Source organism: Hypoxylon fragiforme (assembly GCF_022984875.1).
Source record: "Hypoxylon fragiforme strain CBS 206.31 chromosome Unknown GGS25scaffold_5, whole genome shotgun sequence".
NCBI lineage: Eukaryota > Fungi > Ascomycota > Sordariomycetes > Xylariales > Hypoxylaceae > Hypoxylon > Hypoxylon fragiforme.
Window position 1 is genome coordinate 597,995 of NW_026054760.1, and position 12,752 is coordinate 610,746.

Sequence of the window (12,752 nt, forward strand, 5' to 3'; positions counted from 1 at the left end):
ATACTCTAGGTTAGGTTGGTCTCGCTTGAAGTTTCACCTATACACTGGCTGCAATAGCTAACTCGACCACTAGAGAATGCATATAGAAGATATGCTAATAATAGCACAATTGAATCAATCTTGGCTAATACCCAGATATACTCCATCTCAAGAATGATCCCAATCCTTGTAAAGTGAGATCGCGGCCGTGGTGGTAGTGTTCTACAGATCGTGGGGGGGTTGTGGTTCTCACAAGGGCAACAACCCAAGCATCTCCCATGGATGAAACAAATATAATACCACATGAGGATGTACAAAATCAGATTCTAGGGTCATATTTACCTATATAAAGTGGAAATATTCCTGTCTGTACGAGTGAGCCATCTGATAGTACCTCTCCCATTCTCTATCAAAATCTTCACGGAGCATCACGACCCCCAGAGCTATGCAAGTCAGTGTAACACGTAATTCTCTTATATCAGCCTTCATAATACTCGTACTGGCCCATGGGGGTGCTTCTAACATCATAGGTTAGGCCATGCTAACTCCCAGTTAATTATTAGGTGGCCTACATAGGCACTTTTGCTGGTTCCTAAATACTCCACAACCACACCTCCATTTTGAACATTTGTTATATAAATGAGCTTGTATAGTGTAAGCGAAAATCAAAATCACATTTTGGTTTCATGATTTGATGATGTTGTTGATGTTGGTGGCCTTCTAGATATCGACATTATACCTATTATCAACCCTTGATATTTAACGACAACTAGTAAAGAAGATAGTGATTAAAGCGTATCATATTAAGTGCTACAAGGTCCTAGGAAGTTACTATACCTTGTAAAAAGGCACTTATCAGTTTATAATAACCTTAGACCTTAGGAATACATTGCGGTGATCTCATGCCCACTCCCCCCCCCCCCTTCTTCCTTCCCCCCCTCCCCCCCTTGAGGGCGGAATCTTTCTATCTATATCACCGATTTCTATGTACCTGGCCAGGCAGCTATATTCTTTCTCTTTTCTAGAAGTTTCGATCTGTCCAGAGAGTTTCAACTCTTCCTTCCGTTATATTCTGCCCACAAAACAGAATTAAAAATTTCCCTCCCTCTCTCCATTCACCCACCACTCTTATACCTGCATCTTCTTCCCTTACAACATCTTCTACGGAATATCACCCTTCAACTTCTTCCCCTCCAGCGTCTTCTTCAACACGATCCCACCAGACACCTTTCTATATATATTACTCCTTTATATACTCATCTCTCCATCATCTTCTACTGAATCCCGTCCTCCCCAGCATTTCCAACCTTCCAATATGCTTTCAAGCCTGCTATGACTCATATGCACTTGATGTATCACACACACCTACATGCCCATCACCTACGAAAGCAAGAATGGCATGCATAAGGGTCATACCCATCTAAAATCCGATGGGTGTGCTTTCGTGGAGACGCCTAGTCGCCATCGACCTACTCACTATGATTCCAACGACGTGTGAGTCCATTGAAAGCTGATCTGCCGTCAATAAAATAGCTTTCTTGGTCAAGGTACATGTTTCTACAATAATAGTTTACGTTGCTTACCAACAACCTACCTACCAGACTTTTGCACTGATGGCAATGACTACATATCAGTAAGAGCCTAATAGCATCACAGGTTGCCCGTCCTGTCCCACAGGAACATCCTAGGATGGGATGGGATGGGACGGGCCGCCGTTTCTATAAGGAGCATACCGCCGACGAGATTGTTTCAACATGAAAAGCAAACTCGTCGGACACGTGAAATGGAAGCGAAGAAAGGCAAGCAGTCCACAAGCGTGCTAGGGAGCATGGACTCGCATCAAAACCAATCTTCAAAGTGAGCTGGTGGTCGTGGTTGGTGTTCTACCTGTAACCGCTGGACCTCAGGCATGAACACCAACCACGACCACCAGCTCATTCCCACTCCCATGTTCCTCCTCTTTGTCGGCACACACAAACGCACTACGAGGTACATTGCCAAATGCCTTTCCCTGCAAAATGCCCTCTTGCCAACCTCGCTTGCCTAGGTAGGTATACAAGCTAACAAAGCAACAACTACGCCCATGGCGCGTGAACTTTATCACGATAACGCACTCCTCCAGCTGATGGGAGTTTGCTTGGGTACCTAGGTATGTACGATTTTAGTATATTCAGTGTCTTATGGAAAAAGAAAATACTGACGTTATCTCTTCTTAGCTTGTGGTTTATTACATCGTCGGCGTCGGTGTTGTAATAAGATACCATGTGGTATTGCACACCCCAGCAGCCATCAACTACTCGCCACGTCTTCATTAACACATCATTTTCATCAAGGCCAAATCAACAAGAATCAACAAGAATCTAATGTCTCGAAACGCAATGCCTCTAGCTCGACTGTTTGTTGTCATCACTCTCCAAGATATGGACCTGACTGTACATAATACGGTCGCTGAGCCAGCTCTTCCACAATTTCTTCCCCCCCACTACTGCTGTCCTAGTAGCATTCATTGCATCTTCACTTCTAGATCTAGCCTTTCTGGTTATGGGAGCCAGGGAACTGTCCACGGAAAGAAGAACCCGGCAAGACTCTTGTGGTGGCATGATTCACTCGCTATTTTTACCTCGCCCGATCGTTACAAGGGGCCTTCAAGGTTACAATAGCCGGTCATTCACCACACACCGTCTTACGGTAGCTTCTTGTCGACAATGACACATCGCTGCACTCCTGTTACCAACACAGAAAGCGGCAACGCCTATCTGCACTGCCAAGTACCAACCAACAACTGTTGCACTATAATTGAGGACACTACACATATCTGACAGTACCAAGCATGCACATGCGAGAGTTCTACCAGGATGTGAAGCAGCGCTGGACCACGGCGTCAAACAAGCCTTGACATCCTCAAGTATACAACGGTCTTAAAGTGTTAATTAAGATGCCCTTCTCTCTGTATACCGCATACTCTCACCCTCTCTCCTTTCCTCGAAATTGCCAAGGGCAGAAGCATTGAAGATCCACCACAAAAGCATCACACCTGGGCAAGGGGAAAGGCAAAGCCAAAGATCACAAACAACTGCACACTGCTCCTCAACAAATCCCCGAACTTCCTTCGCTTTGCCTTTCCCCTTGCCCAAGCACAGGCCCATGCCCGGGTTTCGCTGTCAATCGAACGGTAAACCTTCCAAATCTGGAATATATCATCCTTTCACAATCGCCTTCAACGGCTTACTTCTACGGACTTTGCTCGCTCCTTATTAACCTCGTCGCGAGCATTTGCGATGGAGGCGTTCTTCTTTACGGTCTAGCCGTATGAACCTGACACGTTTACCGGCTCCCTTGCGTGGCTATAACACAATCACCTTACTCCCGGTCTGTGCGTCGGAGCAGAGCACGTAAGACCGAAGAGCTGAAGAACGCAAATAAGAAGATGGAGAGATTCGAGAAGCGAATCATCGAGCTTGAGGCTCGCAACCGGCCGTTGTCTGCCTTGGGCTACAACAGCTGTCGCCTTGCTGAAGTCCATCACCCTTTTTATCTCTCTTCGGACGTGTATCTTATACACTCAGGCGCACCTCGCCTCCTGAAAATGCCTTTGGTCCTCCTACAAAGTGACAATCTTTACTCCCCGTTCTTCCTCCTTCGCGGCTCGGCACACGGCCAATCCTCAACTCTTTCTCTCCTTGGATCCCAGCGCCGCCAACGCTATTGCAGCTCGGGGCCATCGCGGCCATGGTGGCTGGGTCCAAGGAGAGAAAGAGTTGCAGATAAGTCTCTTGCTTGGCCGCGTCGTATCATAGGTTCACGTGGGCTTCGTTATGGCCTTTCGAGTGGATTGGGGACTGGCCCTATTCAGTCCCCCAGGGTCTCGGGTTGTGTTAGTAGGCAGGTACCCGGCCAACTGGCCGAATATAAGGTCGGGTCCTGCCGAACACCAACCTACTCTGTGGGGAGGAATCCCGGTCGGTGTTATATGGTGCTCCGTCAAAAGTAGGTACTTCAATTCCCTCGGCATCGCCTCCTGCCACGAGGCGGGGCCCAGAAGACGCAGAGCAACATCGTTGTTGCGCGGGGATCTCTAACATCTACCGGAAACTATGGAAGCTACATATACACGTATGTCGTTCTTGTTCCATGTGAACTCCCATGTGCTCCTAGGTAGACCCTTGACATCTCCCTTTGGTGTGGGAAGAAGGACAGACATTCTTTTGGACGCGTCTCCGGATCGATCCCGCAATGATCAGAGGTCTTACACGTTGCGAGGGTTCGGGACATGGTGTTCCGCCTGGACTGCCCTGGGAATGGTCAAAACATAGCCGTGGCCGACGTCTCTCATATCATGTTCTTTTCAAAAGTCCTCGCGAAAGCCGAAGCCAGGTATGGATCGACCGAGCTCCAAGTCCCGATAACTATCCACTCCCCCGCCAAGAAGACATCGTGAACCGAATTAAGGGCAAGGAGCACTTCACCATTGTGGACGGATCTCCATTTTTTCACCAACTACCTATACCCCACAGGCACAGGGACGGGATGGCGGTGATCTCACCAAGGGGGCTTGAGGTATCCAACGTGGCATTAATGGGATTCAAAAACTCTTCGGCCTTCGGCCAATACCGTGTTCATATTCAGTCTCATACTGCACCTGTGGTAATGTTGACTGGCTACGTTGGGACGCAAGGAATCGTGAATCACACGAACCTGAACCTCCGACGCCAACAATATGAACACGAAGCTACAGCTCGGGGAAATCAACAATACTTATGCGAATCCATTCTCAGTCGAGGAGATTACCGACGGCTAGCCTTCCTGCTGAGGGGGTTAAAGCGTGATGCCCCCTTTGACATCAAAACCCCCATTATATTCATCGATGGCAAGATTCGACTCATCCATGCCCGCCACTACCTAGTAAACCAAGCCATCAGTCTTGGCATGCCTAATCACCAATGAAGCAGAAAAGCTTATCTGCCGATACGATGCAGACATGCGACCAAATAACCAACAGCTGTTATATGACGACTTTATAGGGTAGAACTCTTGTCGAATTAGTTCGCTACTGTAACCCTCGGAATGTGACGAGGGTGATACAGTTCGGGCCTACTAGCTCAGGTTCAGACGCCCTCGGCGACCATTGACGGTCCTTGTTACAATCTCATAACGCTGGGCCCAAGGGGCTGGCGTGGCTCTGTAGGAGGCTAAGGCTGGCTTTTCTTATGGCGAAGACCCCCTGGACGACGGGCGGTCGTTGTTGAGACACCACAGACGCAAACTCACGGGGTTTGTGTGGCTCTGGTAAAGACTACCTACATCAGGCTGGCTCTGGAATTTACGCTCGTTGGGCAGACGAACTTAGACCTTTGAACATTCGAATTGTGTTTAATGAAGGAGAAAGAAACAAAGTAGTAGGTGCGCTTCCTAACACGGTGTTTTCGTCACTAGATTGCGTCGAAGATTGGTCCTAGTTCGGATATGTGCATCCTGAAAGAATATTTTCATCAATCAGAGGTCGAAGTCAAGTCGAATCATCTCCATTTCAGCGTCGTACGTGGGTTTGGAAGGATGGAAGCAAAGGCTATGAAGCTCTTCTGCGAAGCCTGAAACATGAAGACGGGATATCTCTCATTGAACAAGTCCCACCGCAGCCTGTCAGCGTGCACGCGCATCTGCAGGTGCTGGCGGCGGACTTTGTTGGACCATTCCCAACGATGCCTTACGGTATGAGACACATCCTTGTCATTGTGTGCTACTTCAGCAGGTATGGCTGGGCCATACCCACGGAAGGAACCACGTCGGCGGATGCTTTCAAGGGGTTTGACCTGTGGGTGTCTAACATGGGGACGAGGCCCCTTGCCTTCTACCTCAACCTGAGGTCCGGGTTTGCATCGACCGAGACTGTGGAACGAATGAAGTCACTGGACATCGCGTTGGTGCATGGGTCCTCGTGGTCTCATGCGAGCGTGGGACGCTCAACCGAGTGTTCCAGGTGGTGCTGAAGAAGACGGTGAACCCGCAGCCAGCGGAGACGCCGGTGGAGTCCATGGACTGGATGTCTCAGGTGGCAGGGGTGATGGCGAACTGTCATCAGTACATTCTCATAGACAATCCCTTTCTTCTCTGCTAGAATACCATACCTAGGTACCAGGCACCACTAGGCAGACACTATACGTGTTGACATCGAGCAAGGCAGAGAAGGCCAAGACTGCACCTATCCCAGTCGAGAACACCCTCGAACTTTCCGCCACTGCCATACCCGCAGAGCCGTCTGACGAGAAAAGACACCACCAAACCGTCCTACGCATCTGCCCTGAAGCAGGCCGCTGCACCCACCCCAACTCCAACTCCGCCAGAGCAATCTCGTCAAGCCCGCGAAGCCTCACGAAAGCACCGAAGCCATGCTCCTCGGCCCACTACCTGTGAGATTCTACAGTCGATTGAGGGGAAAGATGATTTAATTATGTTGCAGGTGCTTTAGGCATCCTTAGCCATATGGCCCTTATGGCCATATATTGGCACTCCGCCATCCGTAGTTTGGGAATAAAGCAAGCTTTCTTCCTTTCCTCTTTCTTCTTCTTGGTTGCAGACGTACTGCAACAAATTAGAAAGGGAAATGTGACGATTCCCAAAATGTAAACAGAATACTTGTTTTCAGATCACGTGGGCGGGAGCCAACATGAAAGACTACCCGCCAACCACAGGCGACAACCCCCAAATCAACCCGCGCCGACAAGAAGCAGGGAACCACCGTCTCCCCCTACTTACCTGGATACCTTTTAGAATTAGCTACAAGACAAGTAACGCACCACTTCAATTCACTAGTTGCCGATAAGCGTGAAATTCGTATAATCTGTAGACATCTAATCTCATGATAGCCCCCTTAGTGACCTACTTATCCTCCATAGCCAACTCCTCACTGCCTAATTGTGTAATTTTCCTTCTTCTCCTTCCACCTATCCTCAAGCATACCTACTCATCAACGACCCTTCTTCTCATCTATGTACACGTGAACCCCACAATCATAGAGACCTACATAAGTACCCATGGTAGCTAAAATCACACTCACTGAAACGACGTATACGTACGATATTTTAATTCCATAACATGCCTACCCCTATACGTACTTAAGGTTAGGTACCTAATTCTATGTATCTGAGTACGTAGTAGCATAACACCATGAACAAGATTGATCATAATCCATTGAGATAGTTCAACGCAGACTACATAGTTCTCAAATACATAGCCAAGTCTGCCTACTCTATATACCTAGGTACCTAACCTAGTATATATTGGCTACAATAGCATTGACGCCAACCTAGGTACCTACAGATGTGCCCTCATCCAAACACAGAGATGCTAATACTATGTATATCCCCTAACTTATGTAGATGCACCTACTTACATACATGTAGGTACCCAGGTACATAGGTTAGGTTAGGTTAGGTTAGGTTACCCTACATATAGTGTCAACGAACAAACCGCCTCCTACCTACCTACCCTAGGTATATACCTAGGTATATAGATAGATAGATAGATCCTCCCTTTCTCTCCAATTTTTTCCTATTAGGTATTGACGACGCAACCCCCCCCCCCCCCCCCCCCCCCCCCTATCACCGGCTCCTAACTTCCCTAGGTTAACCTAGTATCTGCGCCGCCTTGTGCTTGGTATTGTAATATCAAATAGAGAATATGGCTCTCGTTACGCCCCTTTCCCCCCCTTTCCCCCTATCTCTCCCCACCCCCTTTTTCTTTTTAAACACCTATAGGTATTCGCGTTGTCGTGCAGTGAAAGCCCGAGGTAGGTACCGCCTTAACCGTTCTATTCACCGCATGAGTTGAAGCAAGACAGTAGGTAGAAACAATAAACAATAAACAATAGAAATGGTAAGAATAGCGCGGGAGAATTGAAAATAAAGATTATATGGTATATATATAAGATCAAGAAAAGGAACAAGGTATATAATCATTGATAGGTAATAATAAGTAGTGATGATAAAACAAAACAGAACGCCACTCTCCCCTCCCGTAGCCTAAGCCCCCGGAGTGTGGTATATAGTATATATATGTATATATAAGTGCCTGTGTGTGTGTGTGTGTGTGTGTGTGTACCTAGGTATAGGTAATTCTCGTTTAGACCCCGACCAGACCTGAACCAGCCGATGATATATGTTGAACCCAATCCATCATATGATATGACCGTATCTCATTTGAATCTAATAATCCGTTGCCCTAGTACCCATTGAAAGAAGTGATGTGATGTTGCTTGGGGAAAGTAAAAAAATGCAAATCCGTGACGTCTATTTCAAGTACTCAGCAGTGGGAGCAATGGGCACTAGGCTTGCCGCGGGTAGTAGAAGGCCCCTTACGTCTCCTACTAGATCGGGCTGGCATACCGTCTCCTGGCTGGGAATCGTCGCCCGTTTCGAACCGCTCGTTGCCAACCATGATTATCTTGATTACATTACTAAGACCCACAGCTAGACTGGCGCGGCCAATCCTCACCACTGGCCCGAGATTATTAACGAAAAGATGCCCGTCGTCTTCAATCTTAGGGCACAACGGAAGCGTTTCCCACGTCTCCTGTTTGCCGAAATGGGAGAACATCCACACCTCCCAATTGTCTTGGATGCTGAGGCCGTTCGCAGGTTGAGTGTTGTGATGGCGACGCCGGAGACTATTCAGTGGTTGGGGGTGATGATCAACGTCTACACGATACTTGTCCGGATTTTTCCTTCTCACGCCGACCATGATTCCAGATGGCAAAGCATCCCAGAGCCCGGGATTCTTAATGACCCGTCTCGACTCTTTGGCCCTTTGCCATGGACAACATGTTTTCCTCGTGGGGGAAGTCGGGTCACAGAAGCATAGAGACTCTCCTTCGTGCTGGGGACTATAAGTTTGGACGACTAGATCCCGAGTATAAGTGTTGAGGTATGCAAGTGTAAAGCTCCATAAAGCAATGGATCCGCATCGCATCCGCCTTGGTCTAGAATGGAAGCATTTCATGCTTTTCGGCTGGATGGGGTCAACTCTGAAAGTATGTATCACTTTGAGTGATTGTGAATCCACTAAATCCACGGTCTGTGACCGAATGATGAGGAAGAACGCTAGCTCCGGCAATACTTGAATCGACACAAATTCACGCTCCTTCAAGCTACTCACGTTCACAACTTCGGTGCTCCAGCTAGCACCATCTTGGGTAGCGACGCGTACTTGACCTTCGCGAGTAGAGGCTATGACTTGGGCAGGGAACCCTTACTCTACTGTTAGTATCATCAAACTTGTTGTGCGAATGATCGCAAGAGATATATTAGGCACATACCTTTTTCTGCAAGAGAGCCCACAGAGACAATTGTGCTCTCTTCGGTAAATCTATAGCTACTAGGTTCCGTCCGGTCTGCTCTGAGCTCGGTAATTACACCATCCCGTCGGACGAGTAACAGTGGAGGAATTGTTGTGGTTTCATCTCCAGTGAAAAAGAAGGATTCAGGTTTGTGTCGACATGGTTCCGACATAATCGTAGGGCCCCATTGATGCTCAACGAGATCCCACAACAAAACTTGTCTCGAAGTTAAGAGAGCTAGCCAGTGACTTTCTTCGTCGATACACACTGCTAGGACTGGGAAAGGGATGTCGGAAGAGTCATCGCCATCACCTAACACGTAACTACTCCCTCCTGCCTTGATGTCCCAGACGCGGATGACTCGGTCCAGCCCAACTGACACAAGATGGCCATCCGAGCAAGCTGAAAGTAAGGCTACATCCAGGGTATGACCCCTGCTTAGAGTCCTAACGGACAGGAGACGTTCGTCATCTGCGCCACCACGTCCAGAAGAGTCTGCTAACTCATCCCATAGGAGATAGTTCATTAGGAGACGAACTGCCGCCGCAATGACAAGTACCGTTACTACAAAAGGTGCAGACTGGTGGCGTATGAAATCATAAACAGCCGGTAAAAACCATGGTTCATGAGCAGAGAGCTTTCGATCTGATCCCTTTAATACGAATATTGTAGGGTGGAAAACCTTTGCGATATAACTGTAGGCATCAGGGTTGATCACGTGAATAAGTTCCCGGGCCGTCTCATGATCTTGAAGACCTAGCCACGATGCCGGGCTTCTACCTTGATGGACTTCTGTTAGTGGCGAGGACGGCGATGAATTTTTGTATTTGGGGGAGATGCTAAGAACCCGGCCCAATGCCCTGACCACGCTTTCATTCTCGAAGAAATGCCATTGTGCTATCAGAACGAAGCCCACCATAACTATAGTTCCAGCGATGCGCGTCGACATGGCGATTCGACCCTGTAGCATTGCTTCCATCCATGTTTGGCGCGGCTGTGTGTCAGAAGTCAACCGTTGAGTCCGAATTGAAGCTTTCGCAAGAGCATCGCTGAGCTCGGTTCGCCGAACATCAACACTAAGCACTGATAGAAAATAGGTCGACAAGTAAAAGAAATCGAAGATCAACGCGATCGCCGCGAAAGTACAAAATGCCGAGACGCCAGGCGATACTATTCTAGAAAGGCCATACAGAATAATCAGATTCTGGGCCACGCTGGCAAGCGCAACAGGGCCAGCCTCACCAAAGGCATGACCGATCCTATTACTCGTACTATTTTCGGACGGTGTGAGGATAACTGAGTTGATAAGTCGAAATATGTTTTCAAGACTCATGGAAAAGATGACAACAGGATAACCAAGGCGTGGTATCCTCGAGAGGTCGACCTTAAGTATAGCGCATACAGTAAAACTGGATAGTATGGCGAGAATGATCTGAGCTATGACGGTAACCATCAATCCAATCTTTGACTTTACCGCCCGTAATTTGGACAGGCTTGTGAAGAAGTAGACGAAAACAAGAGAATAAGCTATCCCTAAAAGAATGACATCTTGAGATGAGATGGGGCGGAATTGAAACTCATATAACTCGCTAGTCTTTCCATTAGGGGAATAATCGATGATATCCCATGTATCAGCTGCGTTGTCTTTAAGAGCCTGAATTCGTTCTTGCCACATATGGCCAATTGGTGAGTCTCGGTGATGGACGAGAGTGATGACGAGGGCGTCAGCAGCGACAAGTTGACGATCTTGAAAACGCTTCCCACTAAAAACGATGGAATGCCTTAAAGTTACATTGACTGACGTTGGTTGCGTCTTTTTCTTATTTGCAGTTGCAATGATATCACTGTCTCGATTTATCTTTTCCGCAGAACACGACCAGTATTGAAGCGGGGACTGAAAGAACCAGGACTCATTTGTGAGACCATTAGCGACATGGAAGGCATCGCGTTGAGCGGCTGTGAAACCATCAATCGTAACATTGGCGACTTCCAACTCCGTGCTTAAGTGACGCTTCGGATTGAAATTGACAGTAGGACCAAGGAGTTCGTCTTGGAGCTCCAAAGCGCTCAGCAAAACATTTCTATTAAGGGCCTGAAAATAGTTTCCATGCACCCATACAGACCGCATAACCACATCAGGCTCAACCCTATTTTTATCGTCTAGGGGGAGGGTGTCGGTCCAGGCATATTCGGGGAGAATGGAGGCGCCATTGGTAAAGTCGGTGGTATAGAGGAAGGGGAAAGGATATATGAGGACGGAGGCGACAGCCACGGAGACTAGCAAAGTTGCTACGACATGGGTGGCGGCGTATCTTCCGTACCGCGCAAAGGCAGTTCGTAAAGGGTGCGTCTCGACTAGCACGGGAGCTTCGGTAGTGCTTGAACGACCATGTCAATTGAGCTGTACACAAGCAAGATTATGGAGAGAAAGAAGCATAACCCACCCTCTGAACGGATAGAGGAGGTACCAGATCATCCTTCATACAAGTAGTTGGCAGTCACCAGCGTGCGAGCTGCCCACGATAACCCGGCGCGCAGAGCTAGAGTGATAGGAGGCAAATTGGCCTTTTGTCAGGTCACGGAAGGGGCGCATGATATTCTTTAACACGAAGTAGCGTATACGTAGGAGGCCAAGTTCGACGTATATACGATACGACGCTTGCTGTAGGGTTTCAGTCGAGATTTATGTATTTAGTAGATGTTGACATGATTATATCGAAGATCCAAGTAACAGATGCGAGACAGAGAGACGGAGCCCGAAGAAGATATAGCAATCGAGGAGGAAAGAGGCTCAAGATAAAAGGACTGGGAATCGGGCATGGAGACGGAGACGCTATTTCGAAGTTCGAATTTCATAACAAGGATCGATCGATTTCAAGTTGGGAATCTGTTAAATCGGACTAGAGTGGGCGCCGCCCGTGTTAGGTTCGCTCTTTTTTTTTGCACTTCTTTTCTTACATAGTATGTACTGTGCTGTCTTGGAAAATGAAAAATATTAAAAAATGTACCTAGCAGTAGTATTATGTAGGAGGTACATACCTAACAATGCCAAGTCAATGCGATCGCCCATTCGGCATGTGGCATAAAATGGGATGTAAAAAAGATCGATATCTCGGACCGGGTTTGTGAACTTGCAGGAAATCGGAGAAGCTAAACAATACCAGGGGATTTCCACTTACTACCTAGTAATTACTATGTAGACTGACGTATTACGTATTCCCTACAAATATATGGATACATCCTATGTACCTAGCACCTGGATATAACATCGTATGTATCTGGGAAGGAATAGATCAGTTGAACTTTGTTATGTATCGTCAAGGGTTTGAAAACTTAAAAGGGCTTTGAGAGGTACTTGAAGTCAACTAACCAAGTTAGGAATTTTGAGTGAGTAGCGGCAGCGGGGCGGATTAGCGGACTCGCGGACCAGCGGGAGAGATCC

The 12,752-nt window shown here is 47.7% G+C and overlaps 3 protein-coding genes across 3 annotated transcripts; 2 read left to right on the forward strand and 1 right to left on the reverse strand.

Moving 5' to 3' along the window:
* The first annotated feature begins 4,091 nt into the window (after positions 1–4,091).
* GGS25DRAFT_265905 (uncharacterized protein) lies at positions 4,092–5,301 on the forward strand. The gene has a single exon (XM_049257345.1). It carries the CDS (start codon positions 4,213–4,215, stop codon positions 4,921–4,923), a length of 711 nt encoding a protein of 236 aa, XP_049116376.1. The 5' UTR covers positions 4,092–4,212; the 3' UTR covers positions 4,924–5,301.
* A 377-nt stretch (positions 5,302–5,678) lies between these two features.
* Positions 5,679–6,390, forward strand: GGS25DRAFT_521406 (uncharacterized protein; the record flags this gene model as incomplete). Its single annotated transcript, XM_049264058.1, has 3 exons — positions 5,679–5,900; positions 5,957–6,057; positions 6,126–6,390. 3 exons carry the CDS (start codon positions 5,679–5,681, stop codon positions 6,388–6,390), a joined length of 588 nt encoding a protein of 195 aa, XP_049116377.1.
* Positions 6,391–8,041: 1,651 nt separating this feature from the next.
* Positions 8,042–11,890, reverse strand: GGS25DRAFT_265928 (sterol-sensing domain of SREBP cleavage-activation-domain-containing protein). The gene is made up of 3 exons (XM_049257346.1): positions 11,755–11,890; positions 9,290–11,688; positions 8,042–9,221 (listed from the first exon to the last, which is right to left on the reverse strand). Exons 1-3 carry the CDS (start codon positions 11,784–11,786, stop codon positions 8,278–8,280), a joined length of 3,375 nt encoding a protein of 1,124 aa, XP_049116378.1. The 5' UTR covers positions 11,787–11,890; the 3' UTR covers positions 8,042–8,277.
* Positions 11,891–12,752: the final 862 nt, after the last annotated feature.

Bases quoted from the DNA above. Each gene is read 5' to 3' on its own strand.
- GGS25DRAFT_265928 (XM_049257346.1), bottom strand. From the start codon at position 11,786: ATGATCTGGTACCTCCTCTATCCGTTCAGAGG. The intron at 11,689-11,754 runs GTGGGTTATGCT...TGGTCGTTCAAG, and splicing joins CTCCTCTATCCGTTCAGAGG to CACTACCGAAGCTCCCGTGC. The intron at 9,222-9,289 runs GTATGTGCCTAA...CAGTAGAGTAAG, and splicing joins GGGCTCTCTTGCAGAAAAAG to GGTTCCCTGCCCAAGTCATA.
- GGS25DRAFT_265905 (XM_049257345.1), top strand. From the start codon at position 4,213: ATGATCAGAGGTCTTACACGTTGCGAGGGTTCGGGACATGGTGTTCCG.